At 40.6% G+C, this 17,568-nt stretch overlaps 1 protein-coding gene across 1 annotated transcript in view; it reads right to left on the bottom strand.

The window, feature by feature from the left end:
- Lgr4 (leucine rich repeat containing G protein-coupled receptor 4) overlaps positions 1-17,568 on the bottom strand; it is a 100,449-nt gene that overhangs the window by 36,240 nt on the left and 46,641 nt on the right. Inside the window, exon 2 of the mRNA XM_041678839.1 lies at positions 9,217-9,288. Coding sequence (XP_041534773.1) covers positions 9,217-9,288 — 72 coding nt within the window. The remainder of the gene's footprint in view (positions 1-9,216; positions 9,289-17,568) is intronic.

The following is a 17,568-nucleotide window of genomic DNA, read 5'->3' as shown; positions in this document are numbered from 1 at the left end:
TGAGATAATGTAATGATTGGTTAGTCTTTCTTTTCTGTATCTTTCTATAGGTCCATATTTTAAACACTGAGTTCCCATTAATTTCATAATCAGTTTCAAAAATCTAGCTTTGGTCAAATTGTTTCATGCTTTATAGCTTTATATGCATATATGTCTTCAATTCACATTTGCAATGCCTCCAACATGACCATCTTCAAAGTACAGATAGTGCCCACAGTAAATGTTGGTGAACAGAGAAGGTAAAATACAGGTGCTGAGCCAAAGTTCCTATAATGAAATACAGTATTAATAAACAATATACTGAATAAGAATGGCTCATGTAAGAGTAGACAATAAACAAAAAAATGGTTCAGCTTATTACCTTGTTGGGAAACTTAATCACGTTACTAGAAAATCAAATTTTTTTGTTTTCTTATAACCCCTATTATATTCAGACAAAGAACAAATAACCATCACTGATTAAAATACATAAAGGAACCAACAAACTGCTTTTATGTGCTTCTCTACAACTTCCATATCCAATGCCACTTTGCCAGTGAACGGCTTGGAATTGACGTTTGATGTATTCTTTTTTTTTAATATTTATGTATTTATTTATTTATATATTAAAGATTTCTGCCTCCTCCCTGCCACTGCCTCCCATTTCCCTCCCCCTCCCCCAATCAAGTCCCCCTCCCTCATCAGCTCGAAGAGCAATCAGGGTTCCCTGCCCTGTGAAAAGTCCCAGGACCACCCACCTCCATCCAGGTCTAGTAAGGTGAGCATCCAAACTGCCTAGGCTCCCACAAAGCCAGTACGTGAAGTAGGATCAAAAACCCATTGCCATTGTTCTTGAGTTCTCAGTAGTCCTCATTGTCCGCTATGTTCAGCGAGTCCGGTTTTATCCCAGGCTTTTTCAGACCCAGGCCAGCTGGCCTTGGTGAGTTCCCAATAGAACATCCCCATTGTCTCAGTGTGTGGGTGCACCCCTCGCAGTCCTGAGAAATTCGGGATCAACCTACCCCTGGACCCAGCAATACCACTCTTGGGAATATACCCAAGAGATGCCCTATCATACAACAAAAGTATATGCTCAACTATGTTCATAGCAGCATTGTTTGTAATAGCCAGAACCTGGAAACAATCTAGATGCCCTTCAATGGAAGAATGGATGAAGAAAGTATGGAATATATACATATTAGAGTACTACTCAGCAGTAAAAAACAAGGACTCCTTGAATTTTGCATGCAAATGGATGGAAATAGAAAACACTACCCTGAGTGAGGTAAGCCAGACCCAAAAAAAGGAACATGGGATGTACTCACTCATATTTGGTTTCTAGCCATAAATAAAGGACATTGAGCCTATAATTAGTGATCCTAGAGAAGCTAAATAAGGAGAACCCAAAGAAAAACATATAGGCATCCTCCTGAATATTAACCTTCATCAGGCGAGGAAAGGAGACAAAGACAGAGACCCACAGTGATGTCTTCTACCTCTCTATTAATTTCTGATTTACTGTCCTCAAAGTCAGACAACATCACATTGTCATCACCTCTATTCATGGGCTACAAAGCACTTACAACAAAGTTACAGATGTAGTTTAGTGGAACTAGCTAAATTGATACCATTTCCTATTTAAATGGAATAGTCTCCAACAATACTTTGTTCATTTCAGATAGATGCATTAAGGACACATTGCCTGCAGTTGGGTTTTAAAAGGCTGAGATATACTTAGCTTCTCTCTACGTATCTTCCTTCCTGTTTTCTCCTGCTCACTTTGGGGGGACCACGTCTACAGTCTAAGTAATTCTATTAGGGATGGACTGATGAATCAGGTTAGACCATACCATCAAGCTTTAAGAATGGGCAAGGGAGGAAGACTGCCAAATCAAGACCTCCCAGGCCTCTGCTAAGAGCAGCAGGAGATCCTTCTGATATTCATGTGGGATTTTAGGATGTGGAGACACAGCTGGGACTACTGGCTGAGTTACAGTCCCCACTCTATGAAGTCAGGCTATTTACAACAGGAAAGGAACCAAACACACAGAAGTAGAGAATCAAAACTGAACCACAGAGGACGTGTGAAAATTCTAATAACATTTAAGCCTCAAGCTCCAAAGCTAGCTGAAGCAATTCCATCTTTAGACATTTCTGTTCTCCAAGAAACAATTCTCCACCATGCCTCGGTTGTGCTTGTGTCTTAAACCCAGGGACCTCTGCTAACATACAGACCGTATAAAAGCTTTATTCACTTGCCAAGGCCTAGAAGCTATCTGCTAACAGTTCCCCAAAACCTGTCTCTTAGAGACCTCCTTTCCCCAAATGGCACTGTTCCCTCTCTCCTGAAACAACTGTAAAGCTACTTAAGGCGACTGAAATCATTTTTCCAGTGTCCAGCTATAGGCATTTCTCTTGAGTCCTTGTTTGATTGTAGAGACTTCTCCTTCCACAACTCTTGGGGAAGAGTTCTGCCCCAGTTCTCACCTGGCACTTGTCTTCTTCCCACACCTTGTGTCAAGTGTTTCCCAAGGAGTTGTCTTTGGCCCTCTTCCCTTCCCTTTCTTCTGCCCTCTATCCCTTGGCAAGTTTTCGCAATCTCAAGTTTCCATTAATCATCTCAACATAAAAGACTCTCAACTCTACACCCATGAATCTCTATTCTGGATGCCATTCACCTATTTCCATAGGCCCCTATCTATAGTCTATGGAACTCAATGTGCTTCCTTCAAATTAAATTTGATATTTTCTCTTCTGGAACAATTTCTTCTCATGTTGTCTCTAATTCTAATAACTCCTGGAAATACTAAAATGAAGTACTACTGTTGCTGGCACAGCTCACATATCCCTGACTCTATTTTGCCTCTCATCTGCCCTAATACAGATTTACACACCACACACACCACTCATTCACTCACTCACTCACTCACTCACTCACTCACTCTCTCACTTTTTAGACAGGGTCTCTCTATACAGCCCTAGCTGGCCCAGAACTCACAGTGTAGAACAAGCTATCTGTGAATTCACAGAGATCTACATGTACCTACATCCTGACTAAAGGCATATATCTCCATGCTAAACACAAATTCTGGTAAGTCTCACCTATACTTTTACAGTTAGGTAGCTCCATTATCTTCCTATCTTCCCGATCTCTCTCAATTCTAACCTCTCTGCTATGAAATTACATTGACAGGAGATCCTACCTGATTGAACTAGTCCCTGGCTCAAAACAAAAACAAAAACACAATGGTCACTTAAGAACCCCTGTGTCTGGCTCAAGCAGACAGTCCTCAGTCTAGCTCCAAATGCCTCTCTAAATTTCCCTTCCACGGCTGCTTTCAGCAATCCAGCACTACTTCCCCTAACATTGTGATACCTATATCAGTCCCCATTTCTCGACTTGAGTTTCTTTGCGTATCTCCTCATAAATAACTCCCACCATCCCTCAAAGGTCCCCAGAAATGCCAGCTCTTTGATGAGGTCTTTAATCTTTCTCGCTAAATGTAATTTTCCTTTTCCTTTGAACTCTCCTAGCTGGAGTACACTATTCCTTTCCCTTGAAGCCAAGAATCTCATTTAACTCACTGCTGAACTGTGCTTAGCTGACAATGGGTTACTGAATTAGTGAGTGGTGTACTAAGTCTTTCTTTGGCCTTCCCACTTGTACAGGAGACGTAGTCGGTCTTATTACCCATAGCAGGTCCCACTACTAATGAATTCTGTCACCTAGCAAGGTGCTTCTGTGAGGAACAGCTCAACCTCCTCAAAGAGTTTTGTGGGTTAAAACAAAACCAAGAGAACATTTTGTTATTGCTGTTGTTTTGTTTTGTTTTTCTGAGACAGGGTTTTCTGTGAAATAGCCCTAGCTGTCCTGGAACTAGCTCTTGTAGCCCAGGCTGGTCTTGAGTTCAGAGATCTGCCTGCCTCTGCTTCCCAAGTGCTGGGATTAAAGGTGTGTGCACACCACCGCCTTCTCAAAGGACATAGTGTAACTATTAGGCCCCAATCAGTGCAATCTCCCTTCCCAGATTCACTTTCTAGTCTCAGAGTTCTCCAAATCACCCCTTATAGAAAATACTAAGGATCAGTCAGGTAATGAGGCTTCGTGGGCTCACTCTACAACTGCCAGGGTGATGATTTCAAGAATGGTCCTCCCACTGGAGTAGGCATGGACTCCAGCAAAGGGGAACAAGGGAGTGCTGCTAAAGAAGGGAATCTATTGCCAGGCAACCAAGGACAGCTTTTGTTTTATCTGGGATGTTCCTGCAGTCAACAAGGCTTATCTGGAAGGTTCTATCAAGGGAGTGAATGTGAAGTGAGTCACATGCAGTTTAGAAGCAAAGGTAAGTTCTTTTGAGTACAATAACAGAAGAGAACACTAGCCAGTCACTAACGCCACCTGTGAGCCACACAGTGAGATAATTTGACAATAATTCACTTGCCAGTCACTAACTCTACCTGTGAACCACACAGTGAGGTAATTTGACAATAATTCACTTGATATTTCTTAAACTATTTTTTTCATAATTTCTACCAGAATCCATCTATAAATATAATTAAAATTGTTCAATCTTGGCAAGAGGCGATTACTGCAGGATAAAATAGAAATAATAACAGGCTACATTGACTAAGAGCTTATTATATGCTAAAAACTTAACTAGTGTTCGCTATGAGGAAACAGAACATATTTTCATGGGTTACAGATGAGAACATGGAGGTTTCATCTGGTGAATCTGGTGAACAAGGTGAAAATTTTGCTGTGGTCAAATACTCTGTATTTGATTACCCATCCTTTATAAAGTAGTGGCTCCATTTAGTATTGAATGAATTAAACAAAACAAGCAACAGTGAACCAGGACTCAAAGTCCTGCCTTCACTTTAGTATCATGAAGCCTTCAGAGTCGAAAAATTTGGAAACGATAGAATTATCTTGGTCACAGAGTGTACTCAATAGTAACTGACTGAGTGCCATTGTTGGCAGTGTTTCAACTGCTGTTGCTACATCCCTGTAATATCTCCAGGGATGTTTCAGGGACAGCCTGTGGAAAAGGAGTTGGTATTCTTCCTCTTGTTTCTACTGAATCATTTTCACAATTCTAAATTTCAACCATTCCCCAAATGGCTACCAATGCCCAAACAAGTCCAAGGCAACCAGAAGCATTTGTGGCTTTATAGATGGTATCAGGTGATATGGACCCTGATACTGCTGCATGAGCGCTTGCTTCCCCAGAATCCCAGCTTTATTTGAATATTGCTAAAGGACATACCAACCTACTCCAGTTCCTTCCTCCAAGCAAAACTACCCTTGTTGAGTCTGGAGAGATGGCTCAGAGGTTAAGAGCACTGACTGCCTGCCAGAGGTCCTGAGTTCAATTCCCAGCAACCACATGGTGGCTCAAAATCATCTATAATGAGATCTGGAACTGTCTCCTGGAAAGTGTATAAAAAAAAAGTGTATAAAAATAGAGAAAGAAATAAAAAGAGGGTGGTTGGAAACAATCAAAAATGATTTATTAAAAAAAATACTACCGTCATATCCAAATTTTTCAAAAAAAAAAAGACAGACATGTTTTCAGTAACTATTGAAACTTCCCTACTTCACATGTGCATTCTTTTACACGTCGTTCAATATTCCTTTTAAAGGAGTTCTGTAAGGATTCTCATTTTAAAGACTATAAAGATGAGACACAAAAATCAAGATAGTCCTAAAAACCTTGCATGTACTGTGTCTAGGGCAGAATAGTACTGAGTAACAATCTTTATGAGTCATAAAGCTTTCAAAAGCAGATTAAATGTGAAAATAACTGAAAACAACATTACTTAATATACCTAATCCACATAGAAAAAGGTTGGATGTAATAGTTCTCTAAGAGTAAGTCAACATTCTTCAGTGATTAAGGAAGAATGGGCTTTGGAGGCCAGACTTTGGGGCCTAGAACAATGAAACACCAGACTCACGAATGTGAAAACGACCCAGAGCCCTTTCAGCCCAGCCTTTAGAAACCTCACCTTCGTGTTGTTGAGAAAGGACATACACACAGTGAAAGCTTTATATGTGTGCTATTAACTACTGTATCTTTATAAAACGGAACTCTTTAGGTCCCAAGCAGACTGGCTCCTAGTGTCTCTAGTCTAGTAACCGGCACCTAAACATTCTAGTCTCTCCTGATAAACCTATCAAACCAAACTCCTTTGGGAAGAATTTAACATGCACAGCTTGGCTCAAACCATTTCAGGGTATGGGCAAAATCTGAGAATTGTTTTTAGAATCATCACGTAATCCTGTCATAATAAGTCACTTCACATATCCCAATTCTTCTGAAATGTCTGCCCCCCATACCTCAACAGTCTAGGAAGTTCTTACCCATCTTCCTCTGGCTAGTCCCTCTACCTACTAAACACAAGGGAGATGATTATAGGAAGCAAAAAAGCTTTCCACATTCTACAGCCTCTCATCCTATACAACTCCTTTAGCACAATGCACAGACTGTTAGCTTCATCTCACTCTGGAAACTAGATCAACTTTGTCCAAAAGAATCTCCCACGAGGATAGAAATTATCTGCATCTGCTTAGATGGTAGTCACGAAGCAAAGCTAACTTCATTCAGTGGCTCTGCAGAACATTTGTGTGGCATGTATGAAGCCTTGGGTTCAGGCACCAGCATTACAAAAAAATAAGAAATAACTTGTGTGAAATGTGGCTAGATCACCTAAGGAGCTGAATTTTTTTTTTTACTTTCATTCATGTCTTAATTTAAATGGCTACCTGCTTCGAGTTGATATCAAACAATGTAACTCTAGGGATAACACCGGCTCCCCCACAGAACTATGCTGGTGTCTATATTCCTAACAAGCACCATAAGGACTGGCAAGTAACAGAACTGGCTGCCTGTTGAAAGAATGAGCAGATGTGTAGATATCTATGAGCATTTCTTCTGTATTGTTGGGCAGTGAATCTACCCCATGCTCTAAGCCTTCCAGATCCCTACATGAAATTAGGCCAAACCCAGACATATGTTAGAAAGAACACCTCATTAGCTCACATGGAAAAAGCCAGGCGAGCCACTCATCTCTACTTAGGGCACTCAGCTTCACAATCACTCTTAAACCACTTCCAGATGACTTCTGAACAAATGGTTAGGCTATTGATGAAACATTACAACAGTCAAGGCCGCATCGCTTCGGAATGTTAAAATCAACTACATTGTTTTAAAAAGGAAAAAAAAAAAATCAAGGTTTTGAGCGTGTATATTAACCTTGAAAATAAACTCCCTTGAATGCCTAAATTATTGCCAGAGTATTAAAGCTATTTTGAAATATTCTTTGTAAGTAACTTCCAGCTCTAACTGAATTTTTTTTTTTTTGAAATCGTATACAGTATTTAGGGTGGGTATAACAGCTTGATATCATAGGCTTCATTCCTGTGATAGTGGCATAGACAGAGAACATGACCTAGCTACAAAAGAACTACCAAGCAAACTCAATTTGGCTCCAATTAAAACTCTTAGTTGATAGAGCTCATGAGGTTCACAAACGCTTGGTCATTCGAGATTTTAAAAAATCCAACATGTGACATTTCACGAAGCAGAGATTAGCCAGGTTCTCACTCTGAAATCCTTAAAAGTTTAACTGGGAATTGCAGGCATCAGGAGAGGGGGTCTGCACATAGCAGCCCCCTCCAGAGTGTGAGAAGCCTCTCCGTTTCCTGTCTGGAACATCATTCATCCCACGGTGGCTACACAAAGGCTGAGCAACCACTTGTTCATGTCCTCTCACTGAGGGATCACTTCTGTAAGGAGATACTAACCCTAAAGTGTAAGACTACATGTGAGAAAAAAAGAAAGCAGACCAGTACCTTAAAGACTGATTATAGTGGTGAAAATTGAGACTTCAAATGCAATTAGCTCAAACATTATTTAAAGGCAGTTAATATTCACGCCATAAAAAAACATAAATAAAACGCACCATACACACACTACCCGTAAATCCTTTTACCTGAACATAATTTGTCCCTTATGCCCTTTAAAAATGCTAAAATACTAGCTAACATGTATGTAACATTCTGAATCATACACCATAATAAACATTCAAGATATACATTTTGTATGCACCACAACAATACAAATGGGGGATTGTTATTAATCACACCTTATAGTCAAAGACACCGAGAGTGTGTAAGTAATTTGACCCAGTTTTCAATCTTGTGACAAATGATCTCTGTTCAGCTTTTGATGTGAAAGCATTAGGTTCCACTAAGCAGTGTGGGAAGAAAAAAACTCCTTTCAATTTTATTAAGTCTTTAAACTGCTATTTCAATGAGCTAGGAATACAATCTGGGTCTTACTCGCCTCCGACTCAGTGTTGTCAGGGAGGGGCTGAGTTCAGGGAGGCAGTGTCACTGACAGGCTCTAGTGAGAGAGCGCAGGACATGATATATTGCAGGAACTCAGATCCCTCAGGCCTGGGTCTTTTTCAGCTCTTCATATCAAACTGCAACCTTTCTACCACCACATACCACTGAATCTATGAACTGGGGCTTATATTAACTGACTCAAATCTACTTTTACTTTCCACCAGGATTCCAAAAATATAATGTATAGGTTCCTATTCTTTTAAAAACCAAAGGTGCATTCTTTTTATTATGGACATTAAAAGCATATGGAAAGCACAACCAAAGGAAAGGTTAAAAACACATCAAAAATTTGCAACTAGGAGACGTGGTGGGCTGCTGTCACACACTTTTGACCCCAAAAGGTCATGTGCAAATGGCCAAGGAGATCTACTATCAGTTTCCTGCTTGCTGTCCACTTGCTGTCAAAGTGGCCTGCTGCATCGAGACCCTGGAACACCTTGTGTTATTCCTCCCAGTGCAGTTACCCACACAGCAGCTCCTCTGTCAACACTGGTAATTATGCAGGAGCCATGTTATCTCAGGATCACACTGCAATTAGCCTGTGTCACTGCAGCAATCATGGTTATAATAATTGCAGGGGGGGAATGTCTTATGGAAGTAGCAGTTTTTAGTTTTGGCTTTCAAAAATAACTTGGGTAATTATACTGCTTTAAAAAGCAAGTTTGTTCTCTCCCAGCTCCCAAACATAACTGCTCTGGACAAAGTGCACTGAAACTACGCTCTGAGACGTTCTCAGACAGGAAACATTAGGCTCTCTCCACAGAAAGAGCTTCTAAAAATGAGTACAAAACACATGGATACACAATGCTCAAAGTGGTACTTACAGCTCTTCTAGAAATGGGAAGTTCTTAAACGCATCTTCCGGCAACTGGGTGATATTGTTCATACTGATATCCCTGCAAAACATGAAGTTAGGAACATGGTTAACTAGTGGTCATCGTCAACTGTCTAAGCCAACAGAAAACAAACTACCTGCTGTTATTTTGTATAGATGCTAGAAAAATGAGCATAGAAAACAGAAGGGAATAGTCATAATGTGATTTTAGAATCCAATATTTAACTTATACCAATTCTGGAATTTCCCCCTTTAAGTATCACTTTAAAAAAAGTTTCAAACTCCCTAGAACAAGTGGGCTAGTGTAGGTTCCCAGTGGCCTTGACTGGCAAAGGTAGTCAAAGCCCTATACTTGATCAAAATAAGTCAACACACCCTTCACGACTAAGTCACATAGATCAGCAGATGGAAACGGCTTCCAAATTACAATCAAGGACAGGGCAAACAAGCCCTAGCTCCATTCTAGTCAGATGTTCTTTAACAGCTCTGAAAGTCCTCCAGGTAAGAGTTGTCAGGGGATTTCATTTTCAGCTTATGAACAGATGCCGGCTAGAGACAAGTGCATACACGATAGGTATGTAGTCAGTTTAGAAAGGAGGGAACTCACTCAACAGTGTAGCTCAACAATTAACTGGTTCTAACAGCTAAAACATCCTTTATTAATCATTCCCCGTTCCCCTGGCAGCTGCCTTTGAATTGACTTTCTCTTCCATACTCCACTTGATATCAACACTGTGAAAGACTTAGTAACAGCCTTCTGAGGGAAAGTCCTGGCATGCACCAGGCCAGCTAAGCAACTCCCTCAGTTTCTTCCATCTCTTATCTGGAGGTAAAGGCAGTGACTGAACCCCTTGGGTCCCTCTAATGCCAAAATCACCATCAAGTTTAAGCACGAGAAAGTTCCACTGATGGATGGATTGTCAGGATGGTAGGAAGAGGCATTAGAAAAACCATGATTTCTATATGATTAGAAAAATCATATAAGGTAGAGTTGTCATCCCTTCACCCAGATCAAATTCCTCAAGGTAAGGAAGGCACTTTCAGCTCCCCGGTACAGGCGTCACTGTCCAACCTTTCCTTTAGCCAAGACTGACACATGGGAATCACAACCCTTTCTTCCTAGCCTTTCCCAAGGCAGGTGGGGAAAACATGTTGGACTGGGAACGACAGGAACAGCAGTAGGAACAAACCCAGCAGGAACAGAAGCTGCATAAAAGGAGCAAATCCTCTCGGTATAAAATTGCACCTACAACCACCCTTTGCTAACCAGAAAACCGAGGCTTTCTGTGGGGTAATATGACCTCCCTGACGCCAACAAGAGGAAGAAAATGCACACTATGATCTTAATTGCCAACTCAGCCTCCCTGGGTTAGGACTTAATTCTATAACTCCCCTCACTGCTAACCAAGACAGAAAGCAAAGCCTGAATCCTGACCTGGTTAAAAATGAGGAAAGAAGGAGCCGCTGAGGAACCTCAGTGATCGAGCATATTTAACATGTGTAAGGTCCCAGGTTCATGTCTCAGCACCAAAAGGAATGGGGGGAGGGGTAATGATGCTCTCAAGATCTTGGCATAATCATCAACGAATCTTAGGCAGTGCACTCTGCTTAAAACTGAATAGAAAAAGAACTATAAATCTGTCACCAGTTGAGGAGTCAACGTTCCCATTAATTTTTTTTTTTTTTTTTTTTTGGCTTTTCGAGACAGGGTTTCTCTGTGGCTTTGGAACCTGTCCTGGAACTAGCTCTGTAGACCAGGCTGATCTCGAACTCACAAAGATCCGCCTACCTCTGCCTCCCGAGTGCTGGGATTAAAGGCGTGCGCCACCATCGCCCAGCTTCCCATAAATTTCTTATACCTTGAAATTTCCCTTTAAGTAGATCTATTACCACACAGGCTCACAAGCATCCCCAGTTTTTTTTTTAAATGATTTATTTATTTTTATTTTGCATGCGTTGGTGTTTTGCCTGCATGCATGTCTGTGTGAGGGTGTTGGATCCTGGAGTTACAGACAGTTGTGAGCTGCCATGTGGGTGCTGGAAATTGAACCCGGGTCCTCGGGAAGAGCAATCAGTGTCCTTAACCGCTGAGCCATCTTTCCAGCCTGCATCCCCAGTTTTTATCACTGAAAACAACTCAAATCCAACTAAAGATAATGTAGAAGAAATTGCATCCTTCTCAAGGAAGTATTGTATTTTAAACCCAGTTCCCAAGACTATCTACAGTAGCAAACAACAGGGAGGAGGTGGGGAAGGACCTGTCTCAGTGAGGTCCCCAGTTCAGTTCCCAGTACCCACACAGCATTTCACAACCTTCTGTAACTCCACTTCCAGGGGATCCAGTGCCCTCTTCTGGCCGCTGAAGGAACCAAGCATGCAAAAAGTACACAAGTATATATGCAGGCAAAACATCTATACATATAAAATTAAAATTTTTAAAATAATCATCTGGTAATAATCATTTGAAAAAACACCATCAAAATGGGGACAGAAAAGGCAGGCCCAACCCTGGTTCCTTATACCCAACTAGTTTATCCTGGGCCTCTCTGCTCAACAGTAAAATGAAGGCATTGAGCTAATCAGTTTGGGCAGCGTCCTAATCTTTATTATAGTATTATGTATCACATAAAATTATATTATTTTATGCTTTATCTTTTGCTGTAAATTTATCTATCATGCAGGAGCACTTTTTATTGACAATATACAAGTCTCACTTATGGAACTTTTTCTGAACAGTTTATTGTGATGTACAATGTAAATTGTAATATTACTGTTCCTTTAGAAAAACCACTCAATGACTTCAGCTGGAAACACATGAGCCTTAATCACCAAACCCATTCTTTCCCTTTTTTTTCCAAGACCATTCTTAAAAATACATACAAATTTTAATTTGAAAGACAAAGCAATAGTCACACAGTGTTTCATGCTTTTTAGCTACTCTAATAAAAGGAGAAAGGGGGAATAATAAATCAATGATTTACTACTTTACACTGAGGCACGCCAAACTAAGATGGGAGTACCAACTCAGCTGAGTCCCACAGTATCGGAAAAACTGACAAACTGCTTCATCAGAAAAGGTCTGGAGTGAGCCAATTAACCTCACGTCAAAGGTGGGGGGCACGTAATGTAATTAGAAACCATTTACTCCAACACGCTTCTCTGCATTCAGCATTTTATTAACACACTTCTCACTTTCCCCCTCAGAGTAACAAGACACAACAGGTAGTTTGCTGTGAGCTGTCAAGGCAATTAGTGAGACTTGGGGTTTACAAACTCACGTATGTTACACACACGGGAGGTTTGCTTTTAAGTCCTTGGTCAGGAACAAGACTCCCAATATTTTAAGAGATTTTTTTTTCACACTCACCCTAGCAAGAAGCTCTTTATAAATGATTTCTCTCACACTGTCTGAGCTACAGTGAGAAAAATAATAGTTAGGAATGAATTAAAAAGAGGCGAAAGGGGTAGACACAAGATACTATCTCCAGAGCAGCCTGGAATCCTGTGGTTACCGAGTATAAAGTGGGTGGGTACCCATTTAAAATAATGAGAGCTAATGGCGATAAACAATGTACAGACAGCAAGAAGAGTGGATTCTAGACCTGACGTCATTAACACCGGCAAGAGAACCCAAGGTGTACAGACTACAAAAATAAGAGGTTAGAAGGCGTGCTGGCTGATGAGTTGCCTCTAACAATTCCCAAATGGAAGCCCTGGCCAGTAATTACAAATATATGAACCTCATATAAAATACATAAGAAAAAGCTACGTAGAAGTCTTCAACTAAGGCCGAAGAGATGGATCAGTGATTAAGAGCACTGGGAGCTCTTCCAGAGAACCTGAGTGCCATGTCCAGCACTCACGTGGTTTATAACCATCTATAACTCTAGTTGCAGAAAACATGACCCTCTTCCAGCCTCCACAGTCACCAGGCATGTATGTAGTGTGTAGACACACATGCAGGAAAAACACCTCCACACACACAAAATTACAAATAAGTAAATAATATTTTAAGAATTGTAAAGAAAGAAATCTTCAGCTACAAAACACCCAGACACTCTCACAAGTTAGTAACTTTTAATTTCCTTGAGCAGCTCAGTCTACTAGCAAGCTAGATGTTACCGAACCTAGCAGTTCGCCACTCTAGATTCCTACCCCAAAATAAATGCAACAGAGAAAACAGAACAGAAGTCATACCAGGTCAGCACTTGTCACAAACATCGCTGAAGGGCAATTTCAGTGGGACCGAAGGCACCAGAGCCAGGCTTCTGGTTAGAAACACACTGGCTTCCAAGTCCAGAAGCCTGGGATTCACCCATACTGTACTTGCTGTGTGACCTTTGGCAGGCTGTGGAGATTTTTGACATCTGGCCACTTCATTGCTAAGATGGAAGCAGTAATCAGGGAAATGTAGACGCTGTGAAAAGCTAGAAGATGTCAAGTCAGCCCCATCATCTGTTCTGGCTCTTTCTAGAGGTCCTCTGAAGGCAGCAGGCTGAGATGGGACTAGAAGGAGGATGAAGCAGCACACGGTTAGTGCCCTCCCAGGAAGAAACCCCCTTACAGAAGCGAATAAGAAACTCTAGAGAGGAACACCTAGAACGGAGAGTTGATCCCACAGGTTCAACAAAACTCCAAACTTCAGATCAAACACTTCACTGAACACCAAAATTCTGACTGCCACACCTTAAGAAGAAATCATATTTTTAAAGGACACAATTTCAGTAGGATAAAGACAAGATTCTCTCTCAAAAAGATTAGGATGACTTCAAGCAGCTTGGTGAGAACTCTGGAGACAGAACTGTAAAACGTGGTCTGGCAGGATGGAAGGAAAATCTTTTCTGTACATCTTTTGTTTTCCTAACAGACAGAACACAAATCTACACTGTCCACCCACACATCACAACGCTCCCAACTCTTCACCACAGAGAGGAGACGCACAACGGCACAGCATTTCACTGAAAAAACACACCTGAACTCCCAACCACCGGCGGTCACAGGTTTCATCATTACTGTTTACAGAGTGCCACTGTTTTCATTGAAACTGACAAAGCTCCCCATGGTGAAAACCCTCATCTTTTTCTTTTCCCATCCCATAAAACTTAGTAATGTTGAAGCATCTCCACTGTAGAAATCATCTTTCCACATTCCTAACATCTCTGTAAGTGCTACACAGGGCACTTGGTGGCCTGTTTGTGTATACACTGCTGTGGCCTCTGCCACTGTGTCCTCAAAGGGTCTGGGACTTCGGCCTCAGCATTATTTAATTTTAAACAGACTGTGTGTTATCTAAATTTGAATGGACATCCTATTTGCATTCCTTAAAACTCCTCTGCTACTGTCGTATTGCTGACTATGCACCTCAAAACTCTTCACAGTTTAGAAGAAAAAAAAAGTCGCTAAACCACAAACAGGATCTATGGAACAAAGTTTTTCAATGTGTTTTTGTTGGGGGAGGGGGCGCACAAAACAAATAATAACAAAACTGGTTGATGGTGCCTCTTAACTCAAATAGTATGTGTTGATTATGATAAACTAATAGTCTCCCAATAGCTTTTCCAGGGTCTCTGGTAATCAAGCAGAAATAACAGGCCAAAATTTCTAGATAACAAACTAAAAACTAAAAGCAACTTTGAAAACTTCTTCATAGGCCATAGACCAGTAAAATGGCTCAGCAACTGAAGGGTCCTGCCATGTACATATAGGGTTTAAGTTAAATCTCTGGGACCCACATAAAGGGAGGAGAACAAAACACACAAAGTTGTCCCTCACCTCAACACACACACACATATGCACAATATAAATAATAAACATTCTAATTATTTTAAAATGCCTCCAATTTAAATATTTGGAAAGAAAGCATTTGTCATGAAAACACTCACACAGCAACAATTTCCTATTAAAGTTAACCAAGTTTAATTACCTTTCTGAAACTATTCGATATCAACAGGCGAATAAGCTTTCTCCCCTAATAACAAAAGTAACCTATGTTATTTTTTAAAAAAAATAAAATGTAGCCGGGCAATGGTGGCGCACGCCTTTAATCCCAGCACTCGGGAGGCAGAGGTAGGCGGATCTCTGTGAGTTCGAGACCAGCCTGGTCTACAGAGCTAGTTCAAGGACAGGCTCCAAAGCCACAGAGAAACCCTGTCTCGAAAAACCAAAAAAAAAAAAAAAAAAAAAAAAAACCAAATAAATAAATAAAATGTAAATAAAACCATCCACACAATCAACACCCACATATAAATAACCGATGCCATATTTTATGGGTATCATGACAGACTGTTTTTTCTAAAAGTTATCACATAGTTCTAAGCATGTTCATCTCTTGGTATCTATTTTCATTTGCAAAATGAATGTTTCCGAAAAAAAAATACCTTTCAGGGTCTGTAAACACTAAAGCTTAACATATTTTCTGGGGTTTTTTGTTTTGTTTTGTTTTTTCCCTCTGCAGTCTATATAAACCACAGACCACAGAATGGGCACACTACTAAAAGCCAGCAGAATTAAGAGGTTCACTAATGGTTTTCTTTACCAAAAAAAAAAAAAAAAAAAAAAAAAAAAGGAAAAAGAAAAGGGAAAAGTGTGTTGTCCATTTACTGTACTGGTACAAAGTTCCTACTAAGTGCACATGTGCAGACACCTAGGATGGTAAAGCTGTCATATCAAATAATATGTTGACAGTTTTTACTGTAAAATCCATCATCCCACTCTGTTCTTAACTTGCAATTATATAAGCTATAATTTAAACATTTAACTAAACTTAACTTTAAAAACTTGCATTATTGGGTCGGGAAGCCACCTTAGGAGACAGTGCTTGCTGCAGAGACATGAGGCCCTGCGCCCAATCCCCATAACCCACCTTTAAAGCTCAGTGTAAGATGCAGTTCACTTGGGAGAGAACTTGCCTACCATGCACAAAGCCCCGGGTTTGATTCCCAGCACCATAAGACTGCAAACCATTACTTCAGAAGTACAAGTAGGAGAATCAGTAATCAAGGGTTATCTCTGGCTACACAGTGAGTTCAAGGTCAGCCTACACCACGTGAAATTCAAAAAAAAAAAAAACCAAAAAACAGCAATAAAAAGAGTACGATTAAAAAAGAGAGAGAGAGAGAAGCAGTTGAGTGTGGTAATCCCTCACTTGTAATCCCAGTGCTGAGACGGCACAGACAGAAGGAGCCCTGGGCTTGTTGACAAGCAAACCGAAATGACTTGGAGAACTCCAGGTCATTGAGAGACCCTGCCTGAAAATCTGAAGTTGGTGGTTCCTGAGGAACAGAGCCCAAGGCTAATGCCTGACATCAACTTGCATCTACATACACATACACCCGCATGGATGTGTAGCCTCACGTATGCAACAATACCATCCCTGCATCCATGAAGAATTAGCTGCAGCTCTATAGACTTCTGTCCTGTTTTACCTGGCATTCCTAGAACCCTACCAGGTATCAATGCAGACATGCTTCTCAGGCCTGTACAGCATTTCTACTGCAAACAGCTCTGGGCAGTGGTATAAAAGGCTACTGCACTGTCCAGCCTCTTCTGATGTTTCAAGAACACTCATGTCTCTGTAGTCTTTGTATCTTTGGAATGCCCCCCCCCCCAATCACCATGCTGACAGTTATAAATAAGTGCTAATTGCCAGAGAGAAAAGTTAGCCACTTGTAAAGTCATTTTCTACTCCAGGCCCCTGAATGTCCCAGGTATAAGATTTTTCTCCCAACTCATGCTTGAGAAAATGTGCAAACACTTGAAAATAAGCCAGTCTTCTCATCACAGAGGAAGAAGGATTAATTTATTTTATCATCACTTATCTTGGGTTAAAACCTCCATTTTAACGCCTTTCAGAATGTTTTCATTGAGAATGTTTTCATTGAATGCTGCAAAAGTGAATTGCCATTATTAATATATTAAGATGCACAAAAAATACCAAGAAGACATATTAGTAAAACATGAGGAACATGAATATCTCCTTCCTTGAGGTCTTGCCAAGGTCCTACAGACACACAACAAAGAAAAAAAACTTCTCAAAATCGGTGATGGGAAACAAACCCAACTTTAAAATAGAAAAAAAAAAGTCTTTGAACAGATACTTTATCAAGGAAGATCTACAAATGGCGAGCAAATGCATGAAAAATTAGCTAGCATTAATTACTAGGAAAATGCAAAATGTGATACCACAGAGCTATCGGAATTTTACAGAGCAGTGGCAGCCATGACAAATGCTGATCAGGCTGCAGAGGAACTGTAACTCCAAACACTTTCGGTGCTCTTGCCAAAGGCACAGCTGCTTTAGAAAACAACTTTGTAACTTCTTATATGGCTGAACATAGACTTA

This window comes from Microtus oregoni, unplaced genomic scaffold, assembly GCF_018167655.1.
Source record: "Microtus oregoni isolate MIOR12 unplaced genomic scaffold, Mior012 000031F_ref0000149, whole genome shotgun sequence".
Lineage (NCBI taxonomy): Eukaryota > Metazoa > Chordata > Mammalia > Rodentia > Cricetidae > Microtus > Microtus oregoni.
The sequence above is the reverse complement of the archived record's forward strand: the minus strand, read 5'-3'. Positions and strand labels throughout refer to the sequence as shown.